The sequence below is a fragment of the Vigna umbellata genome, chromosome 2, assembly GCF_029865625.1.
Source record: "Vigna umbellata cultivar VRB3 chromosome 2, Vumbellata_1.0, whole genome shotgun sequence".
In the NCBI taxonomy this organism is placed as follows: domain Eukaryota; kingdom Viridiplantae; phylum Streptophyta; class Magnoliopsida; order Fabales; family Fabaceae; genus Vigna; species Vigna umbellata.
Window position 1 is genome coordinate 2,710,205 of NC_142166.1, and position 18,260 is coordinate 2,728,464.

At 29.8% G+C, this 18,260-nt stretch overlaps 1 protein-coding gene across 3 annotated transcripts; it reads right to left on the reverse strand.

Annotated features, from left to right (window-relative positions):
• Nucleotides 1–5,147: 5,147 nt before the first annotated feature.
• LOC124843124 (protein LATE ELONGATED HYPOCOTYL-like) lies at nucleotides 5,148–16,742 on the reverse strand. Of its 3 annotated transcripts, XM_088105739.1 has the most exons (9): nucleotides 16,724–16,742; nucleotides 16,508–16,616; nucleotides 16,143–16,168; nucleotides 15,721–15,909; nucleotides 14,728–14,839; nucleotides 14,484–14,545; nucleotides 7,256–7,468; nucleotides 5,908–7,164; nucleotides 5,148–5,818 (listed from the first exon to the last, which is right to left on the reverse strand). In XM_088105739.1, exons 4-9 carry the CDS (start codon nucleotides 15,757–15,759, stop codon nucleotides 5,429–5,431), a joined length of 2,073 nt encoding a protein of 690 aa, XP_087961865.1. In that variant the 5' UTR covers nucleotides 15,760–15,909; nucleotides 16,143–16,168; nucleotides 16,508–16,616; nucleotides 16,724–16,742; the 3' UTR covers nucleotides 5,148–5,428. The 3 variants fall into 3 exon arrangements, with proteins under 3 accessions (XP_087961865.1, XP_087961866.1, XP_047175726.1); XM_088105740.1 differs by lacking the exon at nucleotides 16,724–16,742 and having other exon boundaries at nucleotides 5,908–7,152; nucleotides 16,508–16,699; XM_047319770.2 differs by lacking the exon at nucleotides 16,724–16,742 and having other exon boundaries at nucleotides 5,908–7,161; nucleotides 16,508–16,699.
• Nucleotides 16,743–18,260: the final 1,518 nt, after the last annotated feature.

Consider the following 18,260-nt stretch of genomic DNA (forward strand, 5'->3'; position numbering starts at 1 on the left):
GCGTTAAATAAATTTGTGTCTATTTAATTCCAATCATTTTTTGAATGGATTATGTAACTTTTAAGTTTATTTCAATTTTATGTTGGAGTATTTGATCATATGATCATAGATATTTTGACTTTTCTAAAAATAAAAATAAAATAGCACAAAAAAAGTATTATTAAAATTTAAATTATATTAATAACTTTAATTTTAATTTTAAATTGAATAATTAATATGTACATTATAATAGAGATATATGTTTTAATAAAATATTTGTTAATATTTTTATTTTTTTAAATTGTTGTTTTATAGAACGAGTTTTACCTAAATTCATTTAGGATACGATGAAATAGACTGCATGAAAAATAATTTAATTTAATTGTTAATCTAATCTAACTTATTATTCAGGTTTTTTTTAAATCAGGTATCTTTTGGGAGTTCTAATAAGGAAACTTCTATAACAATTTTTCAGTGATAACTTTTTTTAATTTTAGTTTTATATCACTTTGAATATAATTATAAGCTTATATGATAACATTTCTCCTTAATCTACCTCTAGATTCATTTTCACAATATTTTTTCTCATTTACTCATCTTTGTGTTTTAATAAGCCTAGAACATACATATATTGCAAAATGAGAAACACACCTTTTTTGACCTAATCTTTCTAACTTTTGATGCCTAAGTCATCTGCACCGCTCGGTTGCACTCTTGACCATGAGGGAGGTACTTGCAAAAGACACTTCAATGCTCAAATTAGGCGTAGTTTAATGAATTGTTTATCACAATTGAGTATTTGAGTTTTGGTCGAACGTACCCGGCTTTTGGTCTTGACCTTATATTTATAAGTCATCTCACGGATTCTAAACTAGCACAGATCCAATAAAATAAAAACAAGATTTGATTAGTTACTCATAAACAGCTTATCAATATCTTTAATCAAATATCTTTGCTTATTTTATCGTCTGCTAGACTATTGCCAATAATAACTTAAACGTTGACCCAATTATGGCACAACATTGTTGATGTAGTGAGTGGACCGAACAGTCATGGGTGTTAATCGTTCGGTTTATACTATATACCATACATGAAGTATTTAAATTAATTCGTTTAGAGTAACACAAATTTATTAAAAAGACTTAAAAAATCATATTTGCATGTTACTAAAATGATATAAGTTTATGTTTGCTTGGTTTAGTAGTAAATATTTATATTATACTTATTGGACCATATTAAAGAAATATAATTTTTTTCACACAATGCCACCAGATATCGACAATATGAAGACTCAAGTATAAATATATTGAGAGCTGGTGTACCATGTATGTCTTATGACATCTCGACCATCTAGGTACTTGGTCCTTATGGTTTGAACATGCAGATATGACGGTTTGGTCAAATACATATCGACCATGATTGTTTCTATGAAAAATATTGATTAAGTTAAATAATTTAAGATCTATGATAAGCTCATAGATTAATCAAAGACTAATCAAGATAATCAGTTACACTGATGACATCTCGACTATCTAGATGTATTCGGTCCTTATGGTTTGAACATGCACTATAACGGTTTGGTCAACTACATATTGACCATGATTGTTTCTATGAAAAATGTTGATTAAATTTACTAATTTAAGATCATAATTAAGGTATGGTAAGCACATAGATTAATCAAATACTAATCAAGGTAATCAACTACACATATCAAGCTCATTCAGGTAAAAAGCCCATTAACATTGTATAAATAGTAGAGTGTGCATTTAAGTAAATTGATTACATTCCATTATTACAACATTTAATAACATCTTATGCATTTGGTTGACTTGAGAGTATCTTTTATAGATACAAGTTACAACCCTTATTTGGCTTGGAGAGGACGTCTTCTTGAACATGCAGAGGTCTAGAATGTAAAGTCAAACCTAAATGTATTTGGAGTTGAAGTCTTTACAAAATATATTTAGCTTTATAAGAATATATAACAATAAAAGTTGATTCTAAGGAGTTATCATAACATGAGAAATCATTGTGTATATTTAGTCATTTACCTATTTAAGCTATATATACTTGTATATATTTAAATTCTTATTAAAACACTTACATTACACTAAAATTAAATAAGATGATTTTATACTAGTTAAACATACATTTCTTTTATAATAATAAAATTATTATTACCATCATTATTATAATAATTATAAAATTAAAATATTTTTTTAAATTTACTGAAAATAGTTTTTATTTATATTTGGATAATTTTATAATTAAGAGAATGTTTAATTTTAAAAAATCGATTAAACAAAAAAAGTTAAAGTTTTAAAAAATTATTACTTAAATAATTATTTTAATTTTAAATAACTTATTTAACGTATAAAACTGGAAAACAAATCTAACCATTATAGAGGAATCCTGGAATAGATAATTACATAAACAACTGTGCACATTATAAAATCATGCATAAAATACATGATGTTGGTCCAAATAAAATTATTAAAAATTAAGCCCAAATTGATAGCCGAACTTAAATCTGGGCCAACTTCGAACATATTCAAATTAGGAATCGGTCCACAATAAAATATATTATACATACTAGTTAAAATTTACTTATATGATTATTAGTGTATTATCTCTAAATAAAAAAAAATTGCTCGGAAATTCAAAATATTCAAATTTAAATAGTAAAAATTCTTAATTGTCTTGTTTAAGTGCATTCTTATTATATTTAATAATGTGAATAAATCTAAAATATGAAGAGACAAATTTCATCAAATAATATTTCTGTGGAAAAGTATTAGTACAATAATTTAACCTTGATGGTTGTAGGTGTTATATTAAGCATAATAGTGATAGAGAAGGAAAAAGAAAAGAAAAACTTTTATCTTTAAATGTGATATTACTACTTAATTACTTATTTAGGATATAAAATAATGAATTAGCTATTTTATTTTGTAGTTCCTCACCGTTTTGAAGATGAACACATACCTTACTCCAACATAATGAAAACCAATGCCACCAAACTTTCCATTCTTTAACACTTCATCTCTCCTTCACAAAGGAAATTACTAATTACCAATTTCACTTCCCACCATACTTAACTCGCTAATAATAACTATAATAATCCATTATCTTAATATATTTTTTTCATGCAATCTCTTAATTTCTTCTTCCATTCTTATCATATGTAAAAATATTTTGTATATAATGCAAGGATGTAGTTGTTTAAGCGAAAAAAAAAGGAAGAAAGAGGGAAATTTTGTGATTTGGCTTAAATAAAATATTTTTTCATTTAAATTGAAAAGAATAATAGAAGATTGGTTTGTAAGTTTATGTTATTAATTAATACATTTTTTTCTTTTCATTTTTTTATTAATATAAAAATATTTTTAATTTTGTTTGGACAATCCTTCCACTGTTTGTTATTTTTAAAATTTTTCTAAAATGTTTAAATTATTTTTCTGTGAGAATTCAACCACGGTTTACAATGATTTGCATATCTTATTCAACAAAACAAACTATTTTGGGTGTGGCGTTGGAGATAATAATGAAAACACTCATTCACACTTTTATCTAAGTCTCAAAACGTCATTTTTGGTTTTCATTATAAAGTTCTCTTACCAGACTGTGCGGGTGTGTGTCTGTTAAAGCCACTTCGACGTTTAAATCAGTAAATGACTGATTGGTTAGTACAATGAAGTCTTAAATTTGCAATAAATGCAATCACTTATTTTCTTACCTTACATCTCTATTTATAGATTTCAAAAAGAGTTTTTAATTAAAGTTGACCTAATCACAGCCCGATAAATATATTTACTTGTAAACATGATCAATTTGTGATATGATCGACTAATAGATATTTGACCAATCGGTTTCTCACTCTTTAGTGAATCCGTCCAGTCTACAGATGATAAATAAGGATGAAAATGTTGACCCCTAGTTAACTAGTACTCGTTAGAGAATGTTGATCATCCTGTAAATCAAAGACCCATCAATTATACATACACAAACTAAACTCTTGTGTATATAATGGTTGAGTGCAACAATGGATTTATTTTAGTTCTCTTCATTAAAAAAAATAAAGGGATACTTTTTTTTCACTTTTTTGTTAACATGTTTTTCCCCTCATCAATTTCACTTTTGTGTTGCAGCCTTTCCAAAGGAGTTTAACTTCCACTAGACTGAATATTTTTTCTTTGAGAAGAGATAGTTTAAGGGAAATTATGAATTTGATCCATGCACATAACAAATTAATATCACTTTTATTCTAAAAGTTTAAGACACACAAGGTTTATATTATTGGTTAGAAAAAAATATTTTGACACTGCAAATGTGTCATTTTCTTATTGATTCTGTATTGATGTACTCTAAATGTAACACCTCTAATTTTGGATATCACTAGATTAAACATTTTTTTTTCAATTCACTCATAAATAAAACTCTTCCAATTATAGATGGTTTCGTTCAAATTCACTCATAAATAAAACTCTTCCAATTATAGATGGTTATTACCGTCACTAAATCATATAAGAATTAAAAACAAAATCATTTAATACACAGGAGGATTTGTTAATTAAATGGATTTCATATAAAGCCGAAGATTAATTAATGTATAGAAGTCATATATTCACTTTAATTGTATAAAGATGCATAAAGCCTTGAAACTCTTTTTAGAAACAAAATACAATTCCTTTAAAGTCATATAGCTTCTTTTAAATTACATAATGAAAATACACTTTATATAATTCTCTCGGAAATTTGATCTATTAAATAGGTAAAAGCGATACTACAATAATTACATTAACAACAATATAAATTTAATGTCTTAATATTTTGAGTTAGAAATGGTTTCATGAATCTGGGATTCAATCTTTCCAAAAGCATTCTTCGTCTCCAGATGTCAGTTCACTCCTGCAACTGATATAGGCAGCAAGAGGAAAAGTATGTTTGTTGAGGTATCTATTTGTCAAACCAATCTGTGTTTCGAATATTTCGTGTTATGCAATGCTTCGGGCCTGTCATTTTCTGCCAATATCTGAACTCCATTTCTATATTCAGTTTCTCACTGAATCTTCAAAGAGGACTAACAAGGAATTTGGAGTTGCAAATCAAACAAGGATTAGAAGATTCGGAAAGGCACTAGAAGAATCCCATGAAGTGCATGTGGGAAGTGACTGAAAGATGGATTATAAATTACTTAAATGATCAATGCACAAACAGTACTTAATGTTTGTTGTCTAAGTCTATTTTAGGGGAGTTTTTAACAGCGGTAGGAACATCATTCAAAGAAAGAAAAAGATTGTATGTGGTAATTTAATATGGTACACAGACCTACACGACCAGTTTCGTGAGCTGCAAAGAAGCAATACAGACCCTGATCAAAGGGACTTAGAAATGTTATACGCAAAACTAGACATTTTCTTCGTGTGGTTGCATGCATATATCTCAAGCATCAAGTTGAAGCTTCCCCGTTCAAGCGTATTCTCTTTGGACCTTTCTCTTCACCTTGGTTGCAGGCCGTTCCGATCATGTTTTCCTTTGCCTCTACCGAACACCTTTTGTAAGGTTTAAACCCTGTTCGACGAATCTTCAGCTTTCCTTGTCCAAGACCCATGGTTAGCAATCCCTCCTCTTCATCATTATCTTTGACAAATGACAAACTTTTCTGCAGCCCATCACAAATAGGACTGTGTTTTTTGGTTTCAAGGTCTTCATCTTTGTAGTTTTCGTTTTGCTTGTTGATGCTGTGAATCTGATTATCTGCATTTATCAAATCATGAGGAGGTGAAAAGCTTTGTGGCAACACCTCCCTGGAGAATAGCGCCTGAAAGGCAAGCCGCCCCTGAAAATAACAATGGCATGAGGAAAGAAGCAGCAGCGATAAAATACACAGACTACATTAAGACTTCATCATTGGATAGAGAGTGATACCTCTTCAGAGACCTCCTTCCAAGAATCAGTAAGGTTGCTAATGCTTCTACTACGGCGATTATTAGGCTCAGAACCTAAAAGGTTTGTATCAGGTTTGTTTGGCTCTTCCTTTTCTTTCTCATCCTTCTCTAGTATCTCAGTCTCTTCACTGCTAGAGGTTGTGTTAGAACCACACGAGGAACGGTCTACAGGTTTTCTACCGTTTATTTTGTCGGAATCGGGATTCTCGGAAATCGCTTGGTTCATCTCATCATTAGTAGCCTTTGGTGCAGTATTTACATTGGTATCTCCCTTCTTCTCAGATTCTGATGAAGAAACAGCTGGTGACTTGGAAGCTGAGTGTTGAGCTTGCAGAACTTCCGATTGTTCTGGAGGAGGATTTTCTGGCTTAACCTCTCCTTGTTGGTTTTTGTGCTGTGATAGACCGAGAGTCATGGATGGAGCTGCAGTCGCTGGTGCAGGAGGACACGCAAAGGCAGTATGAAGTGGAGTACACAAAGGAAGCAGACCATGGGCAGCCCACCATGCAGTTGCGGCAGCAACTGTAGCTGCTGTAATAGCTGTCACACTAGGAGGAGTGCACACGGGAGAATCTACGGAAGTTTCTGCATTTGCATAGGGCCAAAATGTAGCAGCAAAACTTGCAGCAGCATGGGCAGCAGGATTTTGCAGCAAGGTAGAGACAACAAGACTTGAAAACGTGGAGGACATATGAAGAAATGAATGGTAATCATCCTGATTGTGTTGTAAGAAGGGAGGACAAGGAGAAAACGATTGATGAAGAGAGGACCGTGCTGTGTTGTTTTGACTTTCACTTATGTTTGATGCAGCAGAGTTTGTGACAATCTTAGGTTGCCCATTAAACTTGTCGTCAACAACGTGCACAGCGACATGTCTCGGGTAATTCTGATTTCCTTGCATCCCATCTGTTTTCTCAGTTTGAACCAATTTCAAAGCACCAGAATTCTCCGACTTAGAGACTTTACAAGTGGCATTAGTCTCTTGTTTGTGCTCTCCGTCATCTAACTCTAACTTGTGATTTTGAAGCTCATCAGTAATAAAAGACTCATTTGTTTCATCTAGAGTTGTTACCTCTTTTATTGAGGGTATAAACTCCCTCAAGGGACTTGGATTTCTGAGCGGCAGTGATACAGATGAGGCAGGTGCTGCTTCCTGGAGAATGGTAAATATTTTTGAGCTGTTTTCGTCGTTATTTTCTTTTACAGTTGTTGGCATTTGGTCCTCCTGATAATGCTTCTAAAGGAGAAAGCATAATGATGTTATGGAAAGGGGGAAGAACAGATAGTTTTAATGGCAATGGAAATATAAAAAGAAAAATAAATATAACCTCTGGAAGTGGTTCTTTCTCCAAGTCCAGTGCAAGTTTACCATGTGAAGATGCAAATGAAAGGAGAGACTTTCCATTCTTTGGGACAGCGACAGCAGCATTGATCTTCCTGGGATAAGGATTGCTTGGTTTTCTTTTAGGCCTTGGAGGGGGTATGTCTATATCAAGAGCTTGTCCTACTGGAACACCCTTCACAAAGGCCTCTTTCTCCAACTGAAGGTAAAATTTGCAGTATTCTCAGAAAATTCTAATACCTCCAACAGTAACATTTCAATGCATTCAGTAATAAATCATAATCAAACAACTACAACCTCGAAAGAAAGCTAAGAAATCATCCGAAAATCAATCAAGTTTATTGACCTAGAATGATGTAGGAGGTTATTCCGACCAAGTCATTCAATCTAGAAAGTATAGTAACGGATCGCAAAAGTTGTATGTACTTGAAGACGTTACATGATTTACAGAAGCCACACTGCTGCTGACTTGTGCATAATTATCATTTGGATTTTACAGGAATCTTTATAATTGTATTTATTTTTAAACTTTGTTAATTTTATTATTTATTATTTATTATTATTCTTGTTTTTAAATATATCATTCAACAATTTCTCAATATCTATGAAAGATATATTTATTATTACAAATACCAATAGATACACTTGTCATGCCAAAAGTACAAAAACTTACAAGTTTTCCAAAATATATATCTCGCATTATCCACTTACTACAATTTTCAACAAGGTTATATATATATACATATATATATATATATATATATATATATATATATATATATATATATATTGTTAATTTAATCATTTCACTATGTATTCACATATTTTATTTTCAGTATAATAAAAAGTAATAAAATTTTAATTTTGATAATTTTTTAAACTCTATTAATAATTAAGATAGTTGACATGAATTTAATTTTTAATAATTGTTACAGTGTATTTATTAAAATGAAAAATTAACGTTAATATACAATTAATATTGAAGTAAAACACTAAAGGATTATAAAGATTATAAAAGATAAACTATTTACACTATTTTTTTTCTTCTTTTTTTTTCAAAATAAGGTAAGTTGATGCAAAAGAAATCCAAAGGTGATCCAAATTAGGGTGACATCCCTTATAACATTTTTGCTCATATTATTAAACCTAAAGGAATGACTACAAATTGGTATATTTTAAATTCAAATAATTATTTTAAGATTTTAAGTCTAAGTAGATTTAGATTGGATATAGATTGAACAATATTTTAGATTAAAAAAATCCAAAATTAAGGCAAATCTAAGTTAGTTTAAGTTATAAAAGATTAGATCAATTCATTTATAAGTTAAGCAAAATTGGGTTAGATTGAGTCCACTTAATACACAATTGAGTTGCATTGAACTAAAGTCATGTAAGGTTGGATAAGTCGAACAACATCAAAGTCAAGCTAGGTTAGGCTTAACTTAGGCTTGATCAAGCTATACCAAAATTAGGTTGAGTTTGGTCGAAGCCCAACCTAATGTTAGGTCATGCTTAAGTCAATTGGACTAGGTTAGACCTAGGTAAGTCTTGGTCAGGTTAGACCCAAGTCAAGTTAGATCAAGCTAGTACCATGTCAAGTTGGGCTCATGTAAGATTGGTGGGAAACTTATAAGGTGAAGGAGGTTGGATCATATCAAGTTGAGTCAAACTCAGCCCAAGTTTATAGAACCTAGGATAAGTTGAGACATGACAATTCAAGTTGAGCAGGGTCAGAGTTAAGTCGAGCTAGCCCCAAATTCATGTTAGGCTAAGTAAGCATAGGCTCAAGTCGAGTTAATACCCAACTGGCTCAAACCAATTCGAGTTGAGTCAATTTGGATCCACATTAGGTCTATTTAGGAGAGACTAATGTAAAGTTGAATTAGGACAAGTCTATTTTAGGTTAAGTCGAGTCAATCCAAATCTATGTCAAGTTAAGTGCGTCTCGATCCATGTCATGTTAAGTTGAATTAGATCAAGTCGAGTTGATAGAGATCTATGCCCACATATGTTAAAGTCAAATCTAGTAAGCTTAAATCTAGGTTAATGAAAGATTTAATCAGGCCAAAGTCTTGCAAAGTCTTATTTTTTTTTTCATTTTTAAATTAGATTTTAGCATTTCTTTTTACACGACTTTATTATTGATTTTCTGTTACGAAAGCATGTAACCACTTTTTCACTTAAGTATATATATTTTTTATTAAAACTTTGTTTTGTTTTTTGTTTTAGTTAACTTATTGATTTTTTTATTTATTGAAAAAATCTATTTACTTTTATTTAAAAAATAAAAATTTACTTATAAGTTTAAATTTAAAATAAATTTTTTATCTATTTTAATTTACATAATTTTAATAGTGTGGTCTGTTAATTAAATAATGATGTTAATTTAATGTAATTTGGAAGATATAAAACAATAAAATTGTAATCGAAAATAAATAACACTGTTGAAAATTCATATGAAGAAAATATCAAAACAAATATTTAACAAAACAAATGTTTCATAACAAAAAATAATAATTAAAACTTATGTAAAAGTTTCTAAAAATTCATTTAAAAAATTACTAAAATGAAAATTTAAAAATTAAAAGTCATGTTTCTTAACATAATTTTATAAAAAGGAAAACATGTTTGGACGTACGATTCAAATAAAAAAAATGATCACTATAAATATGATTTAAATTAAATAAATAAATAAAAAACATGTTTTTAAATATCATGTTTATCGTTAAATCTTAAATCCGATAAAAATTTTACCTGAAAATACAAGGTTTTTTTTTTTTTGTTTTAGAGTTGTAATTCCAAACATCATTTACTTAAATCACAAATTTTTAACATTTTATCTATTTACATAATATCTTAAAAATGAAAACGTGTTTGGTTTAAGCAAATAATTTTAGTTTTCATTTGCTAATTTAAAATAGGTATAAAATTATGAAAACAAGAAGAAAACACATTCCACCATTTCTTATATAATTTTTAAACAATAAAAAAATAAAAAAATAAAGTATTAATTTTGTAATTACAGTGAATATTAGAAAGGAAGATAAAAATGTTAGTTCAAATAAAAAACTCTAAACTTGTAATAATATTAAACTTCTATCATCCTTCTAATACGACTTATTGCATTAAAAGCAACAAGGGGAAGCAATTAAACAATTAACTACAAGTTAATTATTCAAATATAAACTGTATATCACAATTTACAATAAGACATCGTATTTAAACTTTAACATTTTTCATTCATATGGTTATGAAAAGTACTAGCATAAAAAGGAAATGAAAAAGGCATTTTATGCTCATATCATTATAAAATATTGATAAAAAATCTCTATAGTTATCTTGGCTTAGACAGAGGTTCGATTCATTTTTTTGGAAAACTCATGATGATTTTTGAAGTGTATTTAAATTGGTTTTGTCAATTTAGTACATATGCATGCATAATTATATCATTTGGTTTATTTTATTATAAATTGTCTTCATTTTAGATTATACTCTTTTTTTCTTTTAGTTTTTTTATTGTTTATTGTAAATAAATATTTTAAGGACCGGAATAGAAGTTATAGTGTGAAAGGAATATGAAGAAAAAAATATTAAAGTTGAAATAAATTAAATGAGAAAAGATAAGTAAAAAAATTCTCATGCTGAAGGTGGATTAAGCATTTTAGAAGAGTGATTTAAACTCAAAAGAAAACAGAATCATAAAAACATTTATTTTTGTATTTTAACAACAAGGGTTTGACCAATTAGTTGTCATTGAATATTAAGTTTTTTATGTTGTAAAATATGTTTAGTTAAATGGGTTGAGAAATGTTGTAAAAATAATCAAGTTTCATCATAATTGAGAAATTGGGTGCACTTAATTTGAAATAATTATTGATTTAATAGTTTTAGTAAATTGATCAACTTAGAGATTGGGAGGCTAGGTTTAATCATACACTCTCTAAACAATTAGGAACGAATAATTCTTAGAAAAATATTTTTTTAACAACTTTTTTTATAATAATTAGTTTGAAATTGATATTTTAAATATTCAGACCAATGAAATAATAACATATAATCTACTATTAAAAAGTTATTAAAAAAAATTGTTAACATAGTATTAATTCTTAATTAAGTAAAAAAATACTTTGAATACTAGTGTCAATTGAAATGATGAAACATATAAGAGAAAATATGAAATCTATTTACAATGCTTTATAGTAATTGAATTTGTTTATAATCCTACTTATTTTAAAACTTTGTTTATTTTTTAATCAGTCCTGGTTATTTTATTTAAAATATCTTAAACTTAATGTTTATAATTGTAATTTTGGTAAAATTTGATACATTTGATTAATTTTTTATTTGAAAAATTATCACTGTTTTTTACAGTTTTATCGAAAAGTTCAAATTATCTAGTTTTTCACCAAATTAATATTCAACAATTCTTCGATATCTATGAAAGATATATTTATTATTACAAAATACCAATACATACACTTGTCATGCCAAAAGTACAACAATTTACAAGTTTTCCAAAATATATATCTCGCATTCTCCACTTACTACAAAATTTAACAAGGTTATATATATTATTATATTAGAAAACAGATATTTGAACACACTGATACATCAAACAGTCTTGTTTGCACAATAAAAACCAATATTTTTATTCGTCGTTGTAGAATCTAATAAAGTTATTGGTTTGTAAAGTTAAAACCTTTTTTCTGAATCTTTGAGAGTGTGATAAGAGTCTAAAGAGATTTGCTAGTAAATTAATTGTTGAGATATTGTTTGGAAAAACAATTTCAAGAGTATTTAGCTTAAGTCAGTTAGTGACTTAGAAAAACAAAATTATATTTAATAGACGAACTAAATGTTGACCATTTTGTAAGAAAAAAGTAAAATAAAAATTTAAAAATTGGGTAAAAACGTAATTAATATAATATGTAACATAATTAATATTATGTTAAGTAATATGTCACTTTTTATTTATAAAATCCGGTAATTGTTAATAGTAACACTATCGCAAATACATTCTTCTTTGTTTCTCTTCTTTACCTTACCATTGTTGCCTTGCAATAAAAATATAAATAATAACATAAATAAATAATACATTTCTATTAATGACTTTTTAAACTAAATAGTTAAAAATAATAATAATAATTTTACATTATTATTTTCAAACAAATAACCTCTATTTTTACTGTATTGTTAATGTATTTCTCTTCCTTTTCTCTCTTTCACGCACTTTTCCCTCTATTTCTTTCCTCTTTATCAAAATATCAGTATATGCTTTATCAAATAGAAACAGAAAATGATGGAGAAACGTCCAGATTGTAAAACTAGGACACTAAGGAAGAGGATAGAGACTCTAGAATAACTCAATGATGTATATTCTTTTAGGTCTAGTTAAAAAATTGGAATTTTTGGGAAGATCAAAAGTTCTTGCAGTAACTTCAGTTTTTCTCTCTTTTCGGTACCAATTCCAATAATGTTTCTTGCCAAAATTAATCTTCGGGTAATTTCTACAGATTCTTTATTCTCTAGATAGCCCCACAAAGCTTTGGGATTGGGTTTAAGGTTATGGATGAGATCTATTGAAGGATTTCTATCGATTGACAACTACATGCAATCTCAACCATAAAATTGGTATAAATTTGCCCACGGTATGACCCTAAATTTGAGCTAAAAGCAGCTAGAGAATGAACACTTCTCTAAGTGGATTCAGTATTCACCGTCACTGCCCTGGGTTAACAACATTAATATCCCAAAAACCTTTTTACCAAATTATAGTTTATCCTTTTGTCCATTCTTTCTACGATTGGTAAAGGAAATCTCATTCAGCTAAACTAATATTGTTAAAGATCTCTATACAAATCGTATGTTGATAGAAGTATCAGGTTCTAAAAATATACCTCTATCTGTCGTACTTGTCATTGCTTTTATCTCTGGTTGCATTCTATATCCTACAAATGGCACAAAGAGTAGTGCAATTGAACGAAAAAAAGGGGACTGGTTTGACCAAGCAATCAGACAGATTACTTAGCCAAACCAGTCCCCCTTGTCCTTTTAACACTTTTATCTTCTTTAAAATCAATTTGTTGCCATATATCTTCATTGCGTTTGTGTACTCTATCAAATCATCGAATCCCTCGTTTCTTCAACGCACACACCGATAAAAGGGTTCGGCATGAAAACTCTATTCCAAATAGTTGCAAACTTGAACTTAATATAGAAACCATAGATGCATAAAAAAATACACCTGAATGCCTGAGACTGAGGTTATATCTTTAACATTCTCTTCAACTAAGCTAAAATGTTTTAGTACATTTTATCATCAATAATTGCAGGCCATGTCCTATATTGTTCATAGTAAAGGCTATAGTAAACGCTACAAAAAATGCAAAAGGGTTCACTCTTGTCAGTGATCCAGTTGGTAATTTGTTATGATATTTATTACAGTTAAACCTTGATCGTTGGATTACATAAAGGCTAAGCCTTAAGCCTTGTTTAATCTAGTTTTTAATGCGCTCAACAAAAAATGATCTCTAATTGCATGTTTTTGCAGAGAATATAGTTTTTATTAAAAAATCAAGAGAAGTACTTAACTATCAGAAGCTGTTAGCTAAGTTTGGTGACAATTTTTATTGTTTTGCTATACTTAGATATATTGGTATCGCACAAATTGAGGAACGGATGAAAGAAGGCCACAAGAAGAGTATATTTCTTTCTCAAAAAGTGTATCCTGGATTTTCTTTTTATGTCGAAAGTAACATCTACTGAGGGAGCCAACCACGTGACACCTAATTGTTTCTAAAGTGAAAAATTCAGCGGATGATGGTGACGAATGAAATAAGCTGGTTGGTAAAGGTTATCTCAGACTTACCTTTCTCTATGCATGTGCTCAGCGAGTTCATGTCTTTTCCAGGGGACACTCAATTGGGATAGCCAAAGGAGTCTTCTAGGCAAGGCATAAGCCATGATATAGTGCTATATACGCATCGGACGGGTTTTCCACACAAGTGTTTTGTGTGATGTTATTTAAAAACAAAATTCTGAGAGCTTAAAATCAACCAGTTAAGATGCAGAACCATTTTGTTCCATTGAATGGGAATTTCATGAATAAAAAAAAATACCAAATTGAATAACAAATCAGCATCAAATCAAACGAAGCATAAATTCTAATTATAGGACCACAATGTATAATCCAAGGAATGAAGGTACGGATTTACCTTTGAAAAGAATTTCTGAGCGTGACTTCTGATTTGCACAGCAGTCTTTGTTCCTATGTGCTCTGCACAATAAAAGTAGAACATCAAAAAGCGGACAGTAGTCCTATATAAAAATTCAATAAAACAGATAGAGCAATTTGTGTCCTTTCTTATTAAGATATTTCAAAATGGAATTTATGCTATATATATGTGTGTGTGTGTACACACACATATATATAAGTGTTGATGGTGAACAAAATATTGCCTTCTATGCGCTGCCATGCTCGCCCGTATAGCTTTAAGGCTTCCAGAAATCTATTATGTTCCTCCTCGGTCCATCTTTCTCTTTGCTTTGTGATAGTATATGGTTTTCGTGTCTGCAATTGCCAAGTAGCCACTCAGATAATAATATGAATTAATTGATATTTTAGTTTCTACAGTTGTTTCCAGTTTACACTTTTCGCACTTGCAGAAAAATTGTAGGCTTTAATTTCTGTAACATAATATTTTTATTATGTTATCGGTGCAAAGTATTTATTAGTTTTTTGTTCAATAATAATAAGGTTTAACTGATGTTTTAACCTCTACTGTTCCTTCAAGTTTACAATTTTCTCTGAATACCAAAAAACTACATAAGTGTTAGCTCCTACACATGCATCCATCAGCTTTCCTAATGATTAATTTTTGCAAGGAGCTTAACTAGCTACTTTTAATGGTTTCCAGCTATAGATTTTTCATTTACAAGATATAAAATCGTAACATTATTCAAACGATGGGAGACAGTTCTACTCAGACCAACATAATGTTGGTCTGTACACAAAATTAAGTGAAGCTTTTGATCCGGTAGTTAAGATAACATCGTTGACTGTGCTATTGTTAAAACCACGACAAATTGTTTAGACATATATAGTAAAATTGATACAGAATTTCCTAGCAATGTAAAATCGCAATATTTTTGGTCTGACAGTTTTATGTAGGCAGAACACTTTTTTGGCGATTTTGACAATTCAACTGTCAACTGTAAAAAAAGGAACCATTGTAATGTAAACTGTCAAAAAGAAGAACAATTCACGGTAGTGAACAAAATATAACTTAAAAAGGAAGACGCGTAACGAACAGGGGCAACTATAGGGTCCAGACCAAAATATCAGTTAAACTACTACTAATAGTAACAACAACAATAATAATAACAGCTTTGTTATTTCCTTTTTGAGGAATCATTGTTTCCCGTTAGTATAGGACAATAAACTTGACTTACCTTAATAACGACTTCTTCTCCAGAGGAGTAGGCGTCCATTAGAGGACGTGTGCAGCTAGCGCTGCTTCAGATCTTCCCTGACGAGGAGTGGGTAAAAGGAATATCTCCTTTCGTTTTTTGTGACATGGAACACAGGAAATGGTAAAGCCCTGGTGAAAGTAAGCAGAAGCTGATGACAAGGCGATGCTACTGCAAAACAAACACAAAGCAAAAACAATAGGTAGAGATCCGTCTCTGTTTCGTATCAGATATAATATCTATAAATAAGTATTCCAACTCACAAGCCACACGCAGGATAATAGAGATTAGAAATGACATGAAAAAAGCAGAAAAGGGTTCAATAAATTTTAAGAATCCACCGCAACAGAGAGAGACGCTTCTCCGAAAGAAGAATAAAAGAAAATTCTTTAATCAGTCCTCACCAAAAAGAACTCCACAGCGCCAAAACCTTTCAAACGTGGAAACAACTACAATTAGTATATCACAGGAACACTTCCATCTTGCACGTTCTAACTCATAATTTCACTTCAAAATTACAATCTGTCACTGTGGATAAATAAATAAATAAATACACTACTCCTATTTAGTTGCCGAGAACAATTAATCACAGAGCATAGCAAGCAGATGGTTAACTCACGCAAATCCGGAAAGTAGTTCACTCAGTGAAGTACTTAGAGATGCATAATCAATCGTTTTACAATTTCCGGTGATTAAATTTTCTCGGTAACCAAAAATAGGGGAAACTGAATCCTTTTGGAAGAGAATAAAGAGAGGAGGTGAAAAGTACCTTGAAAAAGAGCCATGGGTGTGACAGGAGCGATCATGCATGTGAAGAAGAAATGGATTTCACCGGACACTCGCCGGAGGACTCATTTGCGGCAATGGCGAATCCGACTCTTAAGGATCAGAGGAAGAATTGAATTGGAAGAGAAAAGAAGATTAGGAAACAGTAGGAAAAGAAGAAGAAGAAGAAGAATTAGGGAGCGACTCAACTACAACGAACCAGAAGCATCCACACGAACTGTCGAACAGTGAGAAGCAATCTCAGCCACTAGAATTTCCCCAGGATTTTTATTTTTTTTTTAATAAAAAAGAAGTAGTCGTTTTAATTTGAGGCTGCTAAGGTGCGGAAGAGCAAAACTGTAGGGATGACGACAAGTGGCATGAATTTAGTGGCTGGTGGAGGTAACACACATCCTTGCACTTTTCCTAATTTCTTTTTTTACTCCTTTTCAATTTCTTTATTATTGTTTTTTGGGGCCTTTTTCCCCAGACTCAAATCTCATCCACAAACTCTAACGCCATAGTTTTCAGTCCGTAAAAGCGTCGCCAGCTGTCACATGTGGGCCCTCCAGTTGCGTGGCAATGGCTTCTTTCAGTCACCGGCACACGGAGGGGCTCGCTCCTTCCGTTTTCTTCTGCCCACGTGGCTCAATCAACACCACCACCTTCGCCGGAGTAAAAATGGCAACTATTTGGATTAATAGTATCTATTCATTATCACACTGCAATAAAAAATATTATCTGTTATCCATCTTTTATCCATCAAATACCAGCTTAAAAAATATTTGTTAATTTTAAACAATTCATATGTATCCCACAAATATTTTTAAAAATTATATTCTATAAATTTTTAATACAAAATTACAAAAAAAAAATAAAAAATATATTATAAATTAAATTTTAAATTTAATCTAATAAAATATAAATTAAATTTTAATCTGATAAAATATAAGTTAAATTTCAATTTTAATTATTTGAAATAATAAATATCTATGATACTCATACCTAAATTATTTATAAATACATATTAAAATATTTATTATGTATTATTTAAGTGTAATAAATATTTATGAATACTTAATTATAAATTTTATCTGTAAATACCCACATTTCTATGTTTGGCACTCTTATATTCATGCCAACACTATTTTCTTTTGCAATTTTAACCTTTTTTTTCATACATTGTGTTTCTAAAAATTAACTTTTAAAATACTAACTATAAACATGACTCAATTAAAAGTTTAGGGAAATATTTTTAAAGAGAAAACTAACTTGATGATATAATAACTTTGAGAAAAAAATTGTTTGGTTTAGCATTTTTGTGGCACAGGAGATGCCATGTGGCATCTAAAAAAGGAGGCAGACAGAGTCCTAAGTTTTCTTGTGTTCTTTTGGTGGATGTTTGTAATCTAAATTGCGTCTTCGATCTGAACCCACAAGATCTGTTCACAAGATACGATGCAAGAAAAAGGAATATGTGAAAGAAAATAGATTAAAAATGGTTAATTAAATCTGAAAAAAAAAAGGAAAGTTATAGTTAAACAGAGATTAGATAGAAGAGAACGGGATTATTAGATGCTTATTTTAAGGATTCTTCAAACAAAATTAAACTAAATCAAATTACAACCAAGCAAACTAAGTTGCATTTAAAAAGAAAATTGAATCGTTTTAAATAAAACAGCTAAAATAAATTCTTTCTTTTTTCAATTTGAATTATCTTGAAATTGAACCACTAAAATTAATTGAATTAAATTTAT

Coding starts and splice junctions, on each gene's coding strand:
- LOC124843124 (XM_088105739.1), bottom strand. CDS start 15,759: ATGGACGCCTACTCCTCTGGAGAAGAAGTCGTTATTAAG. Junction 14,840..15,720: donor GAGAAGAAGTCGTTATTAAG/GTAAGTCAAGTT, acceptor TGGCAATTGCAG/ACACGAAAACCATATACTAT. Junction 5,819..5,907: donor GGAAGGAGGTCTCTGAAGAG/GTATCACTCTCT, acceptor TGTTATTTTCAG/GGGCGGCTTGCCTTTCAGGC.